The 21,947-nt window shown below is 43.9% G+C and overlaps 1 protein-coding gene across 4 annotated transcripts in view; it reads right to left on the bottom strand.

Annotated features, from left to right (window-relative positions):
* Positions 1-5,029: 5,029 nt before the first annotated feature.
* LOC311224945 (interleukin-1 receptor type 1) overlaps positions 5,030-21,947 on the bottom strand; it is a 112,554-nt gene continuing 95,636 nt past the window's right edge. For all 4 annotated transcript variants that reach the window (XM_084310103.1, XM_084310105.1, XM_084310106.1 and 1 more), the window contains 6 exons: positions 18,479-18,611; positions 17,889-18,037; positions 8,143-8,286; positions 7,585-7,737; positions 6,622-6,983; positions 5,030-5,511 (listed from right to left, as the gene is read on the bottom strand). In XM_084310103.1, coding sequence (XP_084166229.1) covers positions 5,206-5,511; positions 6,622-6,983; positions 7,585-7,737; positions 8,143-8,286; positions 17,889-18,037; positions 18,479-18,611 — 1,247 coding nt within the window. In that variant the 3' untranslated portion in view covers positions 5,030-5,205. The remainder of the gene's footprint in view (positions 5,512-6,621; positions 6,984-7,584; positions 7,738-8,142; positions 8,287-17,888; positions 18,038-18,478; positions 18,612-21,947) is intronic.

Here is a 21,947-nt window from a genome sequence, read left to right as displayed (position 1 = left end):
TGCCAACTAAAAAAATTACAAAATATAAAATATCACCCCATAATGAACAAGGTCATTTTGACATAGTGTATCCGGAAATCCAGCCATTCAAAACCAGAAATATCCATGCAGTGGATTTCCAGTCCGTATTATTGACACATGATAAGGCTCCACTGTGTGATTTGTGGTCTTAACCCTTTCACTACCACACTACAGAAGGTTAACGTAAGGTTATGTATATAACCAAGTTCTATGAGTTATGGTGACGCTCAGCATCATACTTGCACTGTACTTCACTTCGTGCACGTGCACTGAATAAAAAATTCCACCATGTACCTTTACATCCCAACATTCGTCTGGCCACACCCCCATCCGCTTACCTTCATAAGCAGGTGTGTGGTCACCTACTCGCCTCCTTGCCAAACTTTCACCACAAGGCGAGATCAAGGGCCGCAGCGGTGTCTGATGCTGAGCGTCACCATAACTCATAGAACTTGGTTATATACATAACCTTACGTTCTATTTCGTTATGGCTCTGCTCAGCATCATACTTGCACAAGGGAGGCTGAGCGAGAGCCATAGCCCGACAAATGTACTCCGCTGAGGCCCCCCACAACCATCAGACCGGGGAGGACCGAGCCCCCCCGACCCTCCCTAATGGAGGATACCCCCCCTATTGGAGGCTTACGGGAGGGAGACGGATCCAACTGTGCGAAGAGGAACTCAAGCAACTCAACGCACAGGGTGAGCAGACCGTGGCTTGACCCCACGACTACACACACGCACAACCCGCATGCCACCAGGGAACGAACGGAAGGAACAACCTCGTTACTGCCCCCAAAATCACGGGGTCAAGAGCAAACCCAACCCTGTGGCAAGGCTGTAGCAGCGGAGCGCGAAGGAAGACCCAGACCCACTGAAGGGACTGGATACCCTGGAAAAAAGGGGCCCGGAGAGGTCAATGACGCCAGGCATCAAGACCCCACCAGGTGGTCACTTAGTGACACCGCCCCCCACATCGCCAGCGTATTCGGATAAGGCCCCTCCAAGAGCGGGCCCTTTCCCCCCAATAGCACACCGCCTGGCACACTGACCCTGCAGAACAGGCAGTCAGCATGGCCGTAAGCACTCAAAAAGGTTAACCAACGGAAGCAGGCAGCGCACCGGGGAAACCAGGCAGCAGGCTGTAACCTGAGCCTGGAGCACTGCGGACGAGACAGGTGCCAAAGGAGTCAGCTGAAAACAGCCCCCCCGGCGGAAGGGGCGTATGCTGGCGTTGTTGATCACCATGACAAAGCCTCCACCAAAAAAAACCCACCCAGAGGGGTCGAGGCAGAGAAGGCTGACATGATTGGCAGACGTCATGAACGTGCAGGGGCACACTCAACCGGGCAACCCGGGAGTTGACACTGCTCCAACACACCAGGGAATCAACCACCCTCTTGGTACCACATACAGTGGTTGTTCCTATAACCCCTCAAGAAAAAAGGGTTATCCCAGGCCTACGGTATCAACAAAACTTTACTTCGGACCGGGCCCGGCGGCTCGGGAAGCACACAGGGTTACCAGAGGAGGTCCAGAAGACCACCCCAACAGCCCTCTCTTCGCCATGCGTGAGAGAGGAGCGAAGAAAGGAGAACCAGCCCCTTATGATAGTGCCAGGTACAAAAGAGTACCCAACAAAGGGTCTCCAAAACGCCTAACCCTGGGACACCCGGGCCGACCCGGCATTTATTCCCCCGAAAAAAGCCCAAGTCCCTCAGGGTACCAGAACAGCAGATCTGCATCCCCGGCGGACAACGGGTTAACTGACCTGGACCAGCGTGACCAGAACCAGTCCCGTGCCCTAACCACGCCGACATGCCTACTCCAAGAGAAGGGGCAGATATGCGTGTTGATCCAAAACATGAAAAGAGGGTGCCACCCAGGCGGGCCGGTGTGAACCGTGCTCGGTGGCCCACCCCAAGGGCGTGAGACCCCTCTACCTATGTTCTGATCTATTCCGTTAACATCCCCCAGATATGAACGAGAATCCATCGAGACCCAGCAACAGGCTCTCGGAAGAGGAAAAAACCCCCATCCCAGTTGCTTTATGAAAACGCTGTTTCAATAACAAGCAACTAAGGCGTACTAGCTACCCGCATGATTCTCATCAGAAACACCAGAGAGACTTCCCACGTGAGTCATAGAGTGAAAAAGCCATGGTAATCTTGAGTCATGTGACCAACCGACTCAAGTTACACATACATCGAGCGTAGTGGAACCATAATTCCTACGCTCTATCCCGACACTTTGACAATAACAGACCTTACATACGGGTCTAACTCACGGAAGCCATCGTCAATAGCAACGTGCGTAGTGACATGTGCTATGACGGGGGGAAAACCAAGACTCAACGCCTGTAGGTGCAGAGTCAGGGAAACCCTTACCCCCCCCCCCCCCCCTCCCTGCCAAGCTGCCTAACAGCTTGGCCCCGACTGGACTGACAAGAGAGGAATAAACCCCCTGACCAATCGGAAGAGGGAAGGAGGGGTTTATCCGGTACCCCCTCACAAGCCCTTCCCTTGCATACAACAACAACTTTAGCCATATGATACCTTTAGTAGCAATGCTAATGAATAGCGCAAGCTAATACAATGCACGCTAACCACAGACAACTGTGAACAGGGTTTACAACAAAACCAAGTCGCGTGTGTGTGTGAATCCTACACCTGCATCCATGTTGTAACACAGAAAAACACTGATAGAGAGAGAGAAAACGGCTGAGCCGTGGTACATGTTCATACGAGCATTACTGCAAACCCAACACAACAGTGTTGTAGCTCAACATCACTGTGTAAGCAACAGAACATACAAGTAGCCTCTACCTTTATGTGGAGACTCAGGCCGAGGCAGAGTGTAGGCTGCAGGCCTTGCTTAAGCTCTTAACATGAACGTAACCCTCCTATCTAGTGAAGATTCACACGTTGCAACCCCATCATATGTTTGGTGAAGAAACACACAGTTTGTTAACAAAAAATACAGTCCCCCTTTAGAGGGGACTCTTTATTTTTGAACAAAATCATAATATGATGGGCCGGGAAAGGAACAGAGGGGACCACAGGGGAAAAAAGTCACTGGGTCTAGCGACGCCTCCCACGAGCCGCTCGGGATTTGCCACCCCGGGGAGCACCGGAGGGACGGTAAGCAATCGGCGGCTGGTCACGACGGTCCCTACCGTCGCCTCCGGGCGTAGATGGGCCGGCTGTAGCGGAGGCGCCCTCTCTCCTCCTGGCCTTCTTCTTCGAAGGACCAGCAGTGGCGGTGGTGGCAGCAGCGGCCACGGCGGACGTTGATCGACGACGTGGCAGCCGTCTGACTCCACCGGCGACATCGGGAGGGGGAAAATGAGGTTGGAGCACGGAGCGTTCCTCCTGCATCTCTCTGCACGTCGAGGTCATCAACTGCAGGGCCTTCCCGAACAGTCCAGCATCGGAGAGGGGTGCCGTCAGGAGTGGAAGTCTCTTCTTCTCCGGTACACGAGCCTGCTCCAGCCAAAGGTGGCGCTGGACCAGAGTTGCCAGGGCGCGCACTTTCCCAGCGGCTATAGCCTGCGGCTGAGTCAGATGCAGGATAGCTCCTGCCGCCTGGGAGAGCTGGTCATGTTGTACATCACTCTGCTCCATGCCGCCCGTCAATATCCCGGACATGAATCTTGCCAGCTGCGCAATGTTAGACGCGGCAGCTAAAGATTGTGTTCCGGAGATAAATGACTGGTCACTCCAGTATGCCAACCGCCTCGCCGATTTCCCTTGGGGAACCGGCTTCCGTAACGGTTCCCACACCACCTCCGGACAAAGGAGCGTGGCCATCGGCCTATCAAGCCGTGGCACGCCCTCTCTTATACCGTCGACCAAACCCGCCACCCGCGTGACTGGCACGTAGGCGGGGGTGAGGCCTATGATGTGGGAGACCACCTGGCCCTGACGAACATAGGCCGCCATTGAGGGGAAAAATGGGTAGACAACGTCCACCTCTCTCACCGGGCGACGCTGCCATAGATGACCTATGAGATCATCAGGGACAGGAACAGGCAGTGGCTGCGGCAGCGGCACGCCGTTTGCGACTGCTGCCACCGCCATGAGCTCGGGAAACAAAGCCTACAGTTCCCCCTGCAGACTTTCCTTCACCGAGCCCGCATCCCTCACATACAGCAGGCTACCACTGGTCAAGGAGCCACACTCCGATGTGGCTGATAGCAGGGCATCCCGCCGATGAGTCAGAGGTTCTTCCCCAACGTCTTCGAACGAGGCGCCCCAAGGAGACATCTCACCCCCCTCCAGTGTTACCTGGGCAGGCGGGAGAGCTGTCTCCACCGGGCCTTCAAATAAGAACCCGTCCGCCTCTATCATGTAGTCCTCTGTTTCCATCGGGCATGTAGAGACCGACGCATCCTCACCTGGCTCCAGCAACTCACCGAAACCGGGCCGTTCGCATCTGCAAGCCACCATCTTGCGACGGGAGCGAGCCGACGCAAAAAGTTTGCGTCTCAAATCCCCTGCAACCAAGGGAACCGGCCGCCCAACAGCGGACAATTCCCCGGAAACAGAGGAACCAGAGCCGGAACCAGACCATCGCACAGGCGACGGCACCGGTGCACCAGCTCCTGCACCAGAGGCAAACTACCCATCGGACGCCTACCGGGCGTGGCTGTCAACCACGAGAGAGGTAACAGCCCCGCTCCAAGACGTACGACGGAGGCGGAAATGGAGAACCGCTGGTGACGAGTAGCGTTGCGAACACGACTCCCCGAAGTAGACATTATGACTTAGGTTTTTCTATCGAAAATATGAGAGAAGAAAAAAATAAGCACAATGTAAACACGTCTCAACTTTCTTCAGCTAACAACCTCGTCAAGTGGGGATCTACCGAAGGCACTTCCTTGTGGTGAAAGTGAAGAAGGAGGCGAGTAGGTGACCACACACCTGCTTATGAAGGTAAGCGGATGGGGGTGTGGCCAGACGAATGTTGGGATGTAAAGGTACATGGTGGAATTTTTTATTCAGTGCACGTGCACGAAGTGAAGTACAGTGCAAGTATGATGCTGAGCAGAGCCATAACGAAATAGAACCTTCTGTAGTGTGGTTGTGAAAGGGTTAACCATTTGTCATGTGGCAGTGAAAGGGTTAACCTTCTGTATTGTCGCAGTGAAAGGGTTAACCCTTTGGTAGTGTGGTAGTGAAAGGGTTAAATTATTTTCACGCCCCATTGCAAGGGTATGAGAGCCGTCTTCTCAGGGTATACTGTCCTATTGCCCCTAACGGGCATATAATACTTCATCTCCCTCCAAAACCTAGATGATGTGGAGGGAGAAGACATTGTATCCTGTCCTCCCTTTTCCTCGTCTTCTCCCCGTCCCAAACATCCTGTCCTCCTGGTTCTCTGGCTCTTCCACCAACACACAGCTCCCTGTTTCTTCCGTAGGTGGCGGACAGACTCTGGGAAGACAGCCAGCTGAGCTGGGGTGACCTCCTCCATCTCCACCAGCACCACCTGCAATCAGTTAAATGTGATAGTTTAGTTTTAATGACACAACCTCTTAACCTGCAATGGCCATTTTGGCCATTTTAGTTTTCGTTTTTGAGGACTGCATACTTTTTTTGCAAACCAAAACAACATACTTTATACTTATGGCACATGCATGAGCCTGGTCTCTCTTGAAAGATGATATTCACTTTAAGATGATAAAAATTCACTTTAGTGCTAACGTAACGTAATAGGTCTGAACTTGAGTTGTAGAAAAACGTGTTAGTCAAGTTTTTCTGTAGTTGTTAGTCGTCCAGAGGTAGTGTTCAGAAATGAGTGATTAGGAGTGATTTTGGTAAACTGTGTACAAAAGAAAAACTGAGTTTTCTCATAGACTTCAATTCGGCTGTTTTTCTCTTCCTGTTTTCGCTCGTTAGTTTTTTTTATTAGATTCATACATCCCCAGGTGGGTTATCATTGGAAAGCCACACTCATTGGCTACAAAAATCCACAATCATTTTCGAGATCGGATCTAGATTGACGGAACTACTGCGCCAAGAGTCGGGAGTGGTATTTTGCGCAATACCGTGTACTTTGCACAAGCCTCAAATACCGGCATGTAACTCGAGAACCGCTGAACGGATTTTGTCGGATTTTGACGCTATCGACAGGCAACAAATAAGCCTTCAATTCGATATATATATATTGTATTACAAAATATGCACACCCGAGCCACTAGGCGTCGCCAAAGTGCCGGTGGGCAAATCGACCTAAAAACGTCCCATATGCGGGTCGGCGCATGCTAAGAGGTTCGCTTAATCTCAGCAAGACACACTTTATTGTATTTCACTCTAATAAAAAAACAATGTGTACTGATCATATCTGTATTACACCAAGTATCCACTTTTTGCAATTCAGTGTTAAGTAGAGCTTGAAGCTCGAGTGAATTTTTATGGGACACAAACAAATATGACAAAATAAACAAGAACATGAGTGCCTATAAATTACAGAAGGATATAAATGGCACACATTTATTTCTAGATGTATCTTATTACAGATTACAGATTATGAATTAGAAGATGGTTTAATTATTATTAGTAGTATTATCATTAATAATAATCATAATCATATATTTACCTTTAAAGATCCTTCCAGAAGGGATCTGTACATGGCCATCTCCTGCTCAAACTGCTGCCCGGCGGCCTCCGAGATGCTTCCATTTGTGGCAGACCTGAGGCTGTCATTGTTATTTTTATCATTGCTGTTGCTCTGATGGTCAGTATCACTGCTTTCACTCCTGTGACCAGTGGGGTCCCTGCTACCGCTGTCACTGCTGTTGCTCTCACTGTTACTACTGTCAATGTTGTCATCACTGATGCCGCTGCGTGGGCTGATGTTGCTGTTACTCCTGCAGCTGCTACCATCGAAGGTGGAGGCGTTGTAGAGCAAGAGGAGGCGGCGGCTGGCCTGCAGGCTCTCCTCTACGGAATCCACTATGGCTGGAGGGAGGAGACAGAGAGGAGACAGGGGGGAGACAGAGGGGAGACAGAGAGGAGACAGAGAGGAGACAGAGGAAAGACAGAGGAAAGACAGGGGGGAGACAGAGGGGAGACAGAGGAAAGACAGGGGGGAGACAGAGAGGATACAGAGGAAAGACAGAGGGGAGATAGAGAGGAGACAGAGGAAAGACAAAGGGAAGATAGAGAGGAGACAGAGAGGAGACAGAGGAAAGACAGAGGGGAGATAGAGAGGAGACAGAGGAAAGACAAAGGGAAGACAGAGAGGAGACAGAGAGGAGACAGAGGAAAGACAAAGGGAAGACAGAGAGGAGACAGAGAGGAGACAGAGGAAAGACAGTGGAGATAGAGAGGAGACAGAGAGGAGACAGAGAGGAAATGGGGAGTAACGTCAATACAGTATATGGAATAATGAGAATGGAGAATAATGAAGACAATCATCAAATACAGTATTTACCAAACTACTCCACTTGTTGCTGGAAGCAGCAAGCATGTAAAAAGGTGGGACTTCTACAATGGATACATCTTACAGTATAAAATATTGGGATTTTTGGGTTGTATCACCTCCATGCAGATGACATACCCTGTCCAGGTAGGCTGTCCCGGTCAGCTATGAAGAGCTTGTATCCCCAGGCCCTCTCCAGCATCTGAGGCAGCGTGTGGAGCACAAACGTCTCCACCTCCCCATCCTGCCGTGGGTACGCCACATAGGCATCGTACAGCTTGCCATCTGACTCTGACACGAGAGAGAGAAGATTAAAGCCATTATCCAAATTGCTTGTTGTTTTTGGATATTGTATTTGTTTAAATTGTTTGTCCCAGTTCAGTAAGTATTTGTGAACACTCTCCTCCCAAATTAGGGTTTTAATTCCGGTTCACACCTTTTAGCAATGCTAGAATATAGAGCTTCACACAGACATTTTCTGGCCACATAAAGTCGGAGCCCCATTGATTGTCTATGCCTGGAGCAGCAGCAGATTTTACTTTACATCTTCTCACTTTAGGAGAGGGGTTCTCTGACTGCATTTGCAATGTTTACTGATACGTCTCTCGCCTGTTTGATTGTATGTGGGAATAGATATTCAAATGTGTGTGCATGTGTGTCATTACTTTTATAGTGTAGTCCATGGTGAAATGTTACCTGTGTTTGGGTAGAGAATAGGAAAGGTCCTCCTGAACCGCAGCACAATGTCAATCTTGAAAAGGTAGTAAGAAATGACGCCAACAGAGAAGAGAAAGGCCAGACCAGCCAGTGGTAAACCAATGGGGATCAAGAGGTTTGGATCTGTGGGAGGGAACATTAACATGTCCATGAAGCATTGGTGCTTAATCATTTTCCTGTAATTATTTTATTGCTGTCTTTTCTTCCACCCACAATGCACTCAGGAAGGGTAGGTAAGGGTAGGTGGATGGTAGGTGATGGATGGTGAGGGTAGGTGGATGGTAGGTGATGGATGGTGAGGGTAGGTGGATGGTAGGTGATGGATGGTGAGGGTAGGTGGATGGTAGGTGATGGATGGTGAGGGTAGGTGGATGGTAGGTGATGGATGGTGAGGGTAGGTGGATGGTAGGTGATGGATGGTGAGGGTAGGTGGATGGTAGGTGATGGATGGTGAGGGTAGGTGGATGGTAGTTGATGGATGGTGATGGTAGGTGGTGGTGGGTTATGGTAGGTGAGGGTAGATGATGGATGGTGATGGTATAGGTCAGGGGTTCGCAAAGTTTTCAGGCCGCGACCCCCGAAATAACGGTATCCCACTATTATAGGAGGTAAAAAAAAATGTAAAAAAAAAATTTGGTTATATATTTTTTTTAATATATAAATGGAAATGTATGGTTGAAACATGCAAACGTTCAAACGCACACACACACTAATAAGCATGGGAGGCTTTTAACCAGGGCTGTTACGGTTGCAGTGCAGGTAAGCAATACACCTTTCCGCGGTGACGGGAAGTCCCGCCCCCCCGTGTTACTGTTGCTATGGTCTCCCAAGCTCTCCCAAATGTTCTCACAGGCACACTGAAACCACATGTCAATCGAACAACATGGATTCTCTCTTAAAGATTCCTGAAACTATTGCTATCAGTTATTTGCCCAATGCCGCTACTCTATCGAAGAGAGTTCTCCAGAAAGGCCTGAATTATTTTACTCAAGGATATAATATCCATGAAATTAGGATTTCGGACGGAGAAGGAGATGACAACGTCAAAGTTGATGCCAAGTGTTGGCGGTCTATGCGGAAGACACAAACGCCTCACAAACTCCACATTGTAATTCGTCAGGATACAATTGTGGAGTCCTACTGCACATGTAAAGCAGGGTGAGTATGTTAGTGGTCCCTTATTATAAAATTGTTAGAGTGAATGAAGATTTAAGCCTAGTATCTGCTAACTGCTAGCTACAATGGGCTAATCATCTAACGTTATGCTAATCACACAAATGTCGCGGTATGTAGGTGACAAATAAACCTTTGAATTTGAACTACTGTAATTAGCTAGCTTACCTTTAGTGTTGGCGCAGCTGTATATTGATGTGTGGAGTAGCTATCAACCATTTGATTGTTGCATGTGTATTTTCAGGATAAATGGACACTGTTCCCATGTCGTTGGCATTGTCAAGTCTCTTCAAGGATTCAAATGGCACAACTTTACCCACATACCAGAACAACAAAGTTGCACCAGCATACCACAGCAATGGCATGTCCCCAGAGGTGATAAAATACAGCCAGTACCTATTAACCATGTCGTGGTTGCAAAACCCTCTGAGAAGAGAAAGAGACGGCCAGTGGTGTGCCATGTTGACACTTCTTACAGGTAAAGTGGTAGTAATACACCCAACAGATATAATAAAGTGAACAAAGTCCATGAGTTACAATATCAAAAATGAATTTTATTAGTAATACTCTTTATAAGTTGATGTACATATAAAATTAGCTCATGAGACATCAATGTCAATGAAGAGAACACAATCTTAGAAGAATTCAGGATTCAGAAAATAGCATAGCACTGAAACTGCCCTCACCAAAATAATCAGTGACCTCAGACTAAACTCTGAGGAGAATAAGGTCTCCATCCTTATAGTGGTATTCATAAAAAAAAGAATTGGAACGAAATATTACAAATTAAGTTTTTTATGACCTTGAACGTGATGCAATCTTTTCATGCACTGATGTGCCAACTCTGTCAGTTACCTAATAAGGCAGAAGGGTTAAAACATATATCAGAGGGAGGAAATTCTATGTTAAACTAGGAGGCCACATGTCTGAGATATATGACAACAACTATGGAGTTGCACAAGGGAGTTGCTTAGGTCCTTTACATGTTACTGCTGGGTGATATCATCAGAGGACATAATGTAGGTTTTCTATCTATAATTCTAATTATCGGCCCCAAAACAAAAAAATAAACGTTAATAAAGAACCTGGGAGGACTAACCCCTTGGATCAAATCTGAGGTCACAAGTCTCTGGGTTATCATAGATTCAGAACTGAACTTCAATTTTCATATTAACAAAGTGACCAAAACATCGTTCTTCCATCTCAGAAATATAGCAAAAGTATGACCAAGTTATTATTAATATATGCAATACATTTAATACAATATTTTAAATATTTACAGACTTCCAGCTGTAACAGAGGAAGATATTGCCCATCTACAACGGATGACTGGAACACCTTTGGCAACTATCCTGTCTACCAGTGTGCCAAAGATCACAACCCCTTTTGGAGAAGTCCAGATTGGTTCTGTACTTTCTTATCAGGTAATGCAGGTCTACAATTTCATTTATCAGTTACAAACACATCCTGTTGTAGGGTCATAAAACAACAAACTGACCATATCTGGTTTATCGTTTTGAAAAGGGTTGTTGGTATGCGATCTGAAAGGATTTTGTACGTCTTAACTTTACATATAAGACGCTCAATATGAACCCTGTGACGAGCAATTTTGTTAGTCAATGCCACATTTGACTGAGACATCTGAGAATGACCAGCAGCAAAAGGAGGGATATTCAAACGTAATCCAAGCTCTTTCAACTCGTCGTGTATTGTAAAACCCTTGTCAGCCATAACAGCATCACCATCCTTGATGTAACCATGAACTTTCAGTGTTTTAAGTAAATCATAAAAACCACTGCTTTCAGTAATCACCTTATCGGATACAGCACCTGTAAATAACTCTGACACAAAAATGACAGACCCACTTGGATCACATCCAATCAATGCTTTGAGGGTTGTGCTTGACTTATAGTCACTATAAAGCTGACTTTGTAAAGCCAGTGCAGATGGCACCTGGGTCTTAAATTCAGTACCATCAATAATGACTAAAGTAGAAGGAAATTCCTTTCTAAAGTTTTCAGGCATGTTTTCAATAATAATGTCTCTATGAGGCCATATGCTAATTTGTCCAAATTTAAAATACATAAGTTCTATGCATGTATTAAAAACAAGTCTATTATTTAAACAAATATTTTGGGGTATTTTGGGGTAGTTTCTGGTAGTTTATGGTAGTTTCTGGTATTTTGGGGTATTTTGGGGTAGTTTCTGGTATTTTGGGGTATACTTTGGGGTATTTTGGGGTAGTTTCTGGTATTTTCTGGTATGTTGGGGTATTTTGGGGTAGTTTCTGGTATTTTGGGGTAGTTTCTGGTATTTTGGGGTATACTTTGGGGTATTTTGGGGTAGTTTCTGGTATTTTGGGGTATACTTTGGGGTATTTTGGGGTAGTTTCTGGTATTTTCTGGTATTTTCTGGTATTTTGGGGTATTTTGGGGTAGTTTCTGGTATTTTGGGGTATACTTTGGGGTATTATGGGGTAGTTTCTGGTATTTTCTGGTATTTTGGGGTATTTTGGGGTAGTTTCTGGTATTTTGGGGTATACTTTGGGGTATTTTGGGGTAGTTTCTGGTATTTTCTGGTATTTTCTGGTATTTTGGGGTAGTTTCTGGTATTTTGGGGTATACTTTGGGGTATTTTGGGGTATTTTCTTGTATTTTCTGGTATTTTGGGGTAGTTTCTGGTATTTTGGGGTATACTTTGGGGTATTTTGGGGTAGTTTCTGGTAGTTTCTGGTATTTTCTGGTATTTTGGGGTATTTTGGGGTAGTTTCTGGTATTTTGGGGTATACTTTGGGGTATTTTGGGGTAGTTTCTGGTATTTTCTGGTATTTTCTGGTATTTTGGGGTATTTTGGGGTAGTTTCTGGTATTTTGGGGTATTTTGGGGTAGTTTCTGGTATTTTGGGGTATACTTTGGGGTATTTTGGGGTATTTTGGGGTAGTTTCTGGTATTTTGGGGTATACTTTGGGGTATTTTGGGGTAGTTTCTGGTATTTTCTGGTATTTTGGGGTAGTTTCTGGTATTTTGGGGTATACTTTGGGGTATTTTGGGGTATTTTGGGGTAGTTTCTGGTATTTTGGGATATACTTTGGGGTAGTTTCTGGTAGTTTCTGGTATTTTCTGGTATTTTGGGGTAGTTTCTGGTATTTTGGGGTATACTTTGGGGTATTTTGGGGTATTTTCTGGTATTTTCTGGTATTTTCTGGTATTTTGGGGTATTTTGGGGTAGTTTCTGGTATTTTGGGGTATACTTTGGGGTATTTTGGGGTAGTTTCTGGTATTTTCTGGTATTTTGGGGTATTTTGGGGTAGTTTCTGGTATTTTGGGGTATTTTGGGGTAGTTTCTGGTAGTTTCTGGTATTTTCTGGTATTTTGGGGTATTTTGGGGTAGTTTCTGGTATTTTGGGGTATACTTTGGGGTATTTTGGGGTATTTTCTGGTATTTTCTGGTATTTTCCGGTATTTTGGGGTAGTTTCTGGTATTTTGGGGTATACTTTGGGGTATTCTGGGGTAGTTTCTGGTATTTTGGGGTAGTTTCTGGTATTTTGGGGTATACTTTGGGGTATTTTGGGGTATTTTGGGGTAGTTTCTGGTATTTTGGGGTATACTTTGGGGTATTTTGGGGTAGTTTCTGGTATTTTCTGGTATTTTCTGGTATTTTGGGGTATTTTGGGGTAGTTTTCTGGTATTTTGGGGTATACATTGGGGTATTTTGGGGTAGTTTCTGGTATTTTCTGGTATTTTCTGGTATTTTGGGGTATTTTGGGGTAGTTTCTGGTATTTTGGGGTATACTTTGGGGTATTTTGGGGTAGTTTTTGGTATTTTGGGGTATACTTTGGGGTATTTTGGGGTAGTTTCTGGTATTTTCTGGTATTTTCTGGTACTTTGGGGTGATTAGTAGGACCCGTTTGTGCGGCTCTGCTCCACTCCCATGCTCTGGTCTGATGTTTACTGCTCAGTAGGCTATGAGACTCATGCATGTGTGTTTCAACAATGCCGAGTCAGTCAGCCAGGCAGTCAGTCAGTCAGTAAGTTAATTAGTCAGTTAGTTAGTTAATTAGTTAGTTAGTTAGGGGACAAAAATCGCTTAGGATCGAGGCTTCTGGCAGCAAACATGCGTCATGCCTTAATGGCCTCCAAGGATATCAAACTCATACCAGCACGAGAGATAATCACGAAGGACACAATCTCGCCACGAGGTGCAGCAGCAGCACAAGGCGTCCTCCCCTCCCCCCCATATCACACAAGGCCATCTCGTCTGATCTAATGTCCCCGAAAGAGCTAATCAAATCAGCTCATCATCATGCACTAGAGGAGATGGACAGCCTGCCAATCAAATCAACCCATCCTGAGTACAGTACAGTATAGTACAACTACCATGCCATCTCTCAAAACATACCGGTAATCATAACCAGCCAATGGCATGGTAAAAACTATACACCATCAATGCGTTTACCTGCTATTAGCCTCAGGGCCGTCAAGGTCAAGCCAAAGCAGACCTCCTCTAAAGAAGTCCAACAAATAAAATTAGCCCTCCTAAATGTCAGATCACTGAATAATAAAAAAAAATGTAGTAAATGATCTGATTAAAGAAAATAACTTAGATTGCATCTGCCTAGTAGAGACATGGCTAAATAAGGACACAGCTACATCAATAATGATAGAGGCTTGTCCACCAGACTATAATTTTCTTCAAATACCCAGAAAAAATAAAAGGGGGGGAGGGGTTGCAGCAATTTTCTCCTCAAAACTCTTGTTTAGAATCACAGAACTAGGCGAGTTCATGTCAATATATTGCCATCGAGCTCAAAACAGAATAAACCATTATCGTCACAATATACCGCCTGCCTAGACACTCACCGATATTTATACAGGAGCTCTCTGAACTGATTTCACTATGTGTTACCGGATATGATAAGGTGATCCTAAATGGAGACTTGAACATCCATTTTAATAAGAAAACAGACTCCAAAACTATAGAACTAAAACATCTACTGGATAGCTTTGATCTAACACAGCATATAACAAATGCAACCCACAGGCTTGGGAATACATTAGACTTAGTTATAACAACAACTGGGCTAAGCATAAAAAAATTCTCAATAACTGAATTACCTCTCTCCGACCATCACTGTATATTTTTTGATACTCAAATAACCCTTACTAAAACAAAAAAAGAAATCATAGTTCAAAAGAGGCTCCTAAACGACAAGGCTGAATTAAAGTTCATTGATCTTATCAGACTACATGAACCACACAATCATGACAGCTCTCTAAATGAAATGGTAGAAAATCTCAATGATGCACTGTCATCTGTATTAAATTCTGTCGCCCCACTAAAAACGAAAAAGAAGAAAACCAGAGCCTCGCCCTGGTTAAACTATAATACGGTCAACAAAGAAAAAAGGAAATGTCGTGCAGCGGAGCGAAAATGGAGAAAAACAAAAACCACCATATGCTGTGATATATACAAAGATGCTTTAACTGCTTATAATAAAACCATCCGCTTAGCAAGGAAAGACTACTTCTCTAAAATCATTACAGAAAACGCTGGAAACTCCAGAATCCTTTTTTCCACTATTACAACACTGCCCCTACACCTCTTCAGTCATCAATGGTTAAGTGTGAAGAACTTGCACTATTCTTTAACAACAAAATAACCTTGATCAGGGCCAGCATTACTCATGATGGAAATAAAGCTGATTGCAGCAAACCGCGCAATGTAACCATGAGAAGATTCACATGCATCACATTAGATGTACTCTGCAAAACTGTCTCAGAATGTAACTCCTCCACCTCAGACATTGACCCTATACCTACAGCTTTCTTCAAACGGGTGTTTAATAGTGTTTCAAGCCCTGTGCTAGATATCATAAACACTTCCCTTAGAACTGGTATTTTCCCAGATGCCTTTAAAACAGCAGTTGTAAAGCCATTACTAAAAAAACGAACTTGGATAGTAATGTAATGGCAAATTATCGTCCAATATCCAACCTACCATTCATTAGTAAAGTACTTGAAAAGATAGTTTCAGTTCAAATAAATTCCTTTCTTGAAGAAAACAACATCTTAGAACAATTTCAGTCGGGTTTCAGAAAATATCATAGCACTGAAACTGCCCTCACCAAAATAATCAGTGACCTCAGGCTAAACTCTGACGAGAATAAGATCTCCATCCTTATCCTGCTAGATCTCATGTGCTAGGCTGGTTTAAAACATACATCAGAGGGAGGAAATTCTATGTTAAACTAGGAGATCACATCTGATATATACGACAACAACTATGGAGTTGCACAAGGGAGTTGCTTAGGTCCTTTACTCTTCTCCCTTTACATGTTACCGCTGGGTGATATCATCAGAGAACATAATGTAGATTTCCATAGCTATGCGGATGATACACAACTGTACATATCTGCTGAACCAAATGATACAGCGATTAGCTCCATTACAGACTGCTTACTGGCAATAAATAAATGGATGAGTAAGAACTTCCTGAAACTAAACGAGAACAAAACTGAAATTCTAATTATCGGCCCCAAAACTAAAAAAGAAACATTAATAAAGACCTGGGAGGACTAAGCCCTTGGATCAAATCTGAGGTCACTAGTCTCTGGGTTATCATAGATTCAGAACTGAACTTCAATTCTCATATTAGCAAAGTGACGAAAACACCGTTCTTCCATCTCAGAAATATAGCAAAAGTACGACCATTTATTAATCAGAACGATGCTGAGAAGCTAATTCATGCATTCATATCTAGCCGGTTAGACTACTGTAATGCACTTTTCACAGGTCTCCCTAAGAAAACCACAGAGAGGCTTCAGCTAATCCAAAACTCTGCAGCCCGACTGCTAACTAGAACCAAAAGGAGAGAGCACATTAGTCCAGTCTTAGCTGCTTTACACTGGCTTCCTGTAACATTTAGAATTGACTTTAAGGTCCTTCTCCTTACATACAAAGCTCTAAATGGACAGGAACCTAGCTACATCGCCAACACTCTAATAAATTACACACCAGCAAGAACACTGCGATCATCAGCTGCTGGACTACTAGAGGCTCCCAGAAACAGTCAAAAGAGGATCAGTAATGCAGCCTTTATCAACTATGCCCCAAAACTGTGGAACAAACTACCCCAAAACATCAGAGAAGCAAACTCGCTAGACATCTTTAAAAGACAGCTTAAAACCTATCTCTTTGCTCAGGCATTTCACTGTGGGGTAATGCAGGCAAATATTTGAAGATATATATATCTGCTACCACCTAGTGGCAAGGGGAAATATTATTATAGAAACATCAGGGATATCCTGACACAAATTGTACTTACCTGCACTATTCTTACCCTGCCTACTTTTCTACACTGCCTATCAAATTCATGTGTCGGTTCTATGCTAATTTTATCTCACTACCTCCTACTGTATGCACTGTAATTTTAAGATAACTATTTTATCACACTTTTTACTTCTTACTGATGACTATTTTTAAACTGAATCATTTTAAACTATTTTAATTATTTGTATTACTGAATCAAACTGTAAACAGAGAGCCTATTGGGATGCTAGATCCTAATGTGAAACACTGTGATTTACCATACCTTGCTATATGCTTACCCTACCTACTTTCATACACTTCCAATTAAATTCATATGTCGGTTCTATGATGTTAGAGTGATGCCCTGTTGTTGTGAGCAACACACTGCTCTGTTGTTCTATAAGGTAACTGTAACTGTACTTTGTAAAGAAACTCAAAGTGTTAAGAGCGATGGAAACTCAAAGTACTAAGAGCGATACACTGCTCTGTTGTTATATATTTTTCTTTATTGAACAATCTTATCACACGTTTTACTGTCCGTTCTATCTTATTATTTTTAGCCTATTTTAAACTGAATCAAACCGCACTTTTTTACTCTATCTAATCTATTCTATTTTATTATTTGTATTGCTAAAGAATTGCTAATTATTATTATTATTATTATTATTATTATTATTATTATTATTATTATTATTATTATTATTATTATTATTATTATTATTATTATTATTATTATTATTATTATTATTATTATTATTATTATTATTATTATTATTATTATTATTATTATTATTATTATTCAAAACCTGAATATATTTGTATTTGTGTCATCATTGATGCAAAATCAGAATATATTTTTGTTTGTGTCATTGATGTAAAATCAGAATATCTTTTTTTGTTTGTGTCTCATTGATGTGAAGTCAGAATATATATATTTGTTGTGTCTCATTGATATAAAGTCAGAATATATTTTAGTTTGTGTCATTGATGTAAAATCTGAATATATTTTTGTTTGTGTCTCATTGATGTAAAGTCAGAATATCTTTTTGTTTGTGTCTCATTTATGTAAAGTCAGAATATCTTTTTGTTTGTGTCTCGTTGATGTAAAATCAGACCTGGACCTAATGTTTCAAATATTTGGAAAAACATGACAAATGCTTGGTTTAACTAGTCGTCTACAGTATCTTTATGCTTGTCTGGTAAAAAAGAAAGGAGAGTGAGAGCTAGCCAACCTTAACTTTACCTGCCGGCAGCAAGGTGAAGTATCCCTGTGGAGTGCCTCTGAAGCTGAAGGCCATGCAGGTGTAGTTGATGTAGAAATCTTCCTCCTCCACATGAGAGAACGTCACCAGACGCTCCAGCCACTCTCCCTTCTCTGTCTTGTTCCCTAAACTGGCACACAGCAGTGGTGGGAAGGAAAGACTTGAGCACACTCCCTTTATGTAAAGAAAACAACATCAGTACCATTGAGGCATCTGGTATCATGATATTCTCAAACATGTACTGGGTTTTGATTATAGATTATATCCAGAGAGGTCATGGGGACATTAAAGTGTGTTGTCGGGCCTTACAAATACATTTGATTTGATTTGATTTTATGACTGCATTCATTAGCAGGAGGACAATTTGTGTCTGTCAGCCTTATCGATAGGTAATGCTTGGGAGTTGGGATAGCACAAGGTAATGCTATGGTAGCACATTTAGTAAGTTCTTAGTCAGCTAATAGTAATAGGACTTATGTCATGTTATGTTTGAAGAAATTGTCTTGTGTTGTGATGCAATGAGTTTGGGCCATATTGCCCAGCACTGCAGTATATTAGGTACAGTACTGACCGCTGCGGCTCCATGTGAACTCGGTCAGAGGATACATGTGAGATTAACTCTCCTCTGGCGAGCCACACTACTTCCACCCAAGACCTCCCCACACAGGGGACAAACACTCGGCACCACCTGCTGAAGCTGGAACCTACACGCACACAGTACACAGCGCAAACACGTGACAGAGTGAGAGATAAGAACAGGGATTACAGACCTCATTGATAAACACTAACAAAACACAACATAATGTTCATAAACAGCCATGGTCTCACTTAAAATATGTAAATAAAGTACTTATTGACCACAGGAAAAAGGTACATATTTTACATTATGTTATTGTAACTGAGGGGTACAATTCCCTGACTGTATTAATAAGTATGGTATCATTAAACCACTACCGTCTTATGTACATTACTACTGGCCATACAGTACACAGGTATATGATATGAACACCTCCACAATGACACGGTTCCACACAAATCTTGGTTAGAATAATATTTATTATTATAGCAACGGTAGGTTACAGAATGATAACTATGAATTGCGCTTGTAAGGCGAAGAATGTGCGTGAGTAAGTCAAGAGCGTAAGTCCATTAGAATAGTACGCAGGAGATAATAGATACCACCTGTATCAATAGGAATTATATCTATGGTACACTAGTAGGGCAGCGGGAGATACTAGTAGGGTCCCTCCGGTTATAGGCCAGCAGGGGGAGGAAATGTTCGAATGCAAACTCTGGATCAACGGGGAATCAATAAGCTCCAGCTACTGGAGTCGGTACATTACTCCCTTGATCGGCAGACGAAAGCAGCAGCTGTAATCCAAGTATGCGTGCAGGATAGGTGAAAGCCGGCCAGCCTCTCCCAGAGACGGGCTCGAGTGATGTTCCTCACGGGTAAATCCCACACAGTAGTGGGGTGTAGACGATTCTCCTCCGCTCCAACAGCCACAGGACCAAAGCAATATAATAATAATCCAGCCGGAAAAGGGCTCTGCATTCACCGGTGTAGATTCTCCGGTGCGCGGTACTTCACATTAACTAGGTCGAACTTGACGTTATTCCACTAAGCTCTGACACTTTACTATCCTATTCGCACGCGGTTATAAGTGCTCTATTTAGGTGCACGGTTGCTCACTTCACTTGGTCGTTGACTCGTGATGAAGGCTTTAACGTTTCTAGGTTAACTTGACTTTAGGCTAAGTGCTGCTGTATCCACCTGCGACGTATTTATACGTACGGCGAATAATCTAGTACCAGCCTTATTCCTGTCTCGTATTCTTGCGCCGAACCGTGCATGTCCAGGCAAGCCTTGGCGGTGACTTTGAACTAGACATTGGGGGTATGGCAGTGGCGCCTAGTGGATCGCTATCCAATAGGAGAACGAAATATTATGGTCTGTACTAGGTAAAAGGGATATTCCGTGTATATGTACAAAGAATACACAAGGGATATCAGACGATATACAAATATTATGCAATATATATCAAGTAGTAAATATATATATTCGGTTTAATCTGATCCTTCGTAACAGTTATAGTCATAAGTAATATATTGACATATTTATGAAAATGTACAATGTGTACGTATTCCAAATAAGAAATATATTGACATATTCACGTATTACAAATAAGTACATATACAATTATTTTTAACTTTTAACGTTTTCAGAAAACATTGAGCTCCCCTGCTGGGAACAAATCCAGGAGACTCACTTGGGAGGCAAGTGCCTTTACCTCTAGACTACCTTAACCTTAACCCTAACCCTAACCCTATCCCTATCCCTATCCCTATCCCTATCCCTATCCCTATCCCTATCCCTATCCCTATCCCTATCCCTATCCCTATCCCTATCCCTAACCTTAACCTTAACATAACCGTAACCGTAACTGTTAAACGTTAAAACGAACGATCGTCGTAGTATTGCTGTGTTTGTATCAGGGTGGGTCTTAGTCTAGTCGTGAGAGCACTATGTGTCTTAGTCTAGTGGTGAGAGCACTACAGTATGTGTCTTAGTCTAGTACATACAACATACATAAACGGGGCTATCGTGGACAGGGTGAGCAGTTTCAAGTACCTGGGAGTCCACATCACAGAGGACCTGACATGGTCTACCTGACACATAGATTCTGTGGTGAAAAAGGCGAAACGGCCTCTATCACCTGAGACAGCTAAGGAAGTTCAGAGTATCGGGAAAGATACTCCACTCCTTCTACTCCGGGGCTGTAGAGAGCATTCTGACTGGAAACATCACTGCCTGGTTTGGAAACAGCACGGCACTGTTATGGTGCAGGTAGGAATTGAGTTCCAATAGTAGAATGAAGAAGGAGACGGAGATGTGGTTTGCTCTTCTCGAATAGTGTGTTCTTTTTATTGCCAGAAGCACAAGAGCAAAAAAGGTAAAGATAACAATAAAGACGCCAAGCGTCAACTGAGAATATACTTTTTATTTATTTTATCCACTTTTTCTCCTTATTTTTCTATTTTTCTCCCATCCCAATTTCGTATCGCCAATTCTTCCTTCAATTCTCCCCTCCCCTGTCTTGAACGTTGCTAGACTATGCCTCCCACTGGTCGGCTGTAGTGAGGATAGAAGCCTTGCATCACGTGTCCCCTCCGGTACACGAGGAGGCAGCCTGTCGCATATTTTCACCAGACAGCGTGGACTCTCAGTGGCGAGGAGTAACGCGTGGGAGGCTCACGCTGCCCCCGATACTTCCTGTCTCTGCTGAACAGGCGTCACCCAACCGACCTGTAGGAGTCGCTGTCCACAACGTCCAATCCCCACCCATCGACTTTCCACCCGCTACCTCTGCCAATTGAGATAGTATGACGACTGGCCCAAGCCGCAGGCAACACTAACTGAGAATATACTTTTTTTTTTTTATCCACTTTTTCTCCCATTTTTCTATATTTTCTCCCATCCCAATTTCGTATCATCCAATTCAACCCTCCCCTGTCACGAACGCTGTTTCTTGCCTCCCACAAGCCGGCTGCAATGTGGACTAAGTCATACATAGCACAAGTCCCCTCCGGTACTTGAGGTAACAGCAGTCGCATCTTTTCACCTGCGCAGCTCGATCTCTCAGTGTCGAGGAGTAACGCGTGGGAGGCTCACGCTGCCCCCGACACTTCCTGATTCTACTGCGCAGGCGCACCAACCGACTTGTAGGAGTCGCTTGTTCACAACGCCCGATCCCCACCCTTCAGTTTCCCTCCCCGTAATACGGCCAATGTGTATTACTGCGGACGACCAGCTAAACTGAAAACAATGTGGAGAGCTGGATTCGAACACGTGAATCCTAGCGTCTCCACACTGGTGGCGAGTGCCTTGCCCACTACACCACCTAGCCGCCTCTGAGAATATACTTTAAGGAAAATACTAAATCATAATAGCAACAACAAGAGGGTCCAGCACTTGTTCTGTAGCCGATGCACGCAGGTCTGTTTGAAGCTTTGCCAGAGAGACAGAGAACAGGAGGTTA

The sequence above is a fragment of the Notolepis coatsorum genome (assembly GCF_963971535.1).
Source record: "Notolepis coatsorum genome assembly, chromosome: 3".
In the NCBI taxonomy this organism is placed as follows: domain Eukaryota; kingdom Metazoa; phylum Chordata; class Actinopteri; order Aulopiformes; family Paralepididae; genus Notolepis; species Notolepis coatsorum.
Note: the sequence above shows the minus strand (reverse complement) of the source record. Positions and strands in the feature narration are given on the sequence as shown.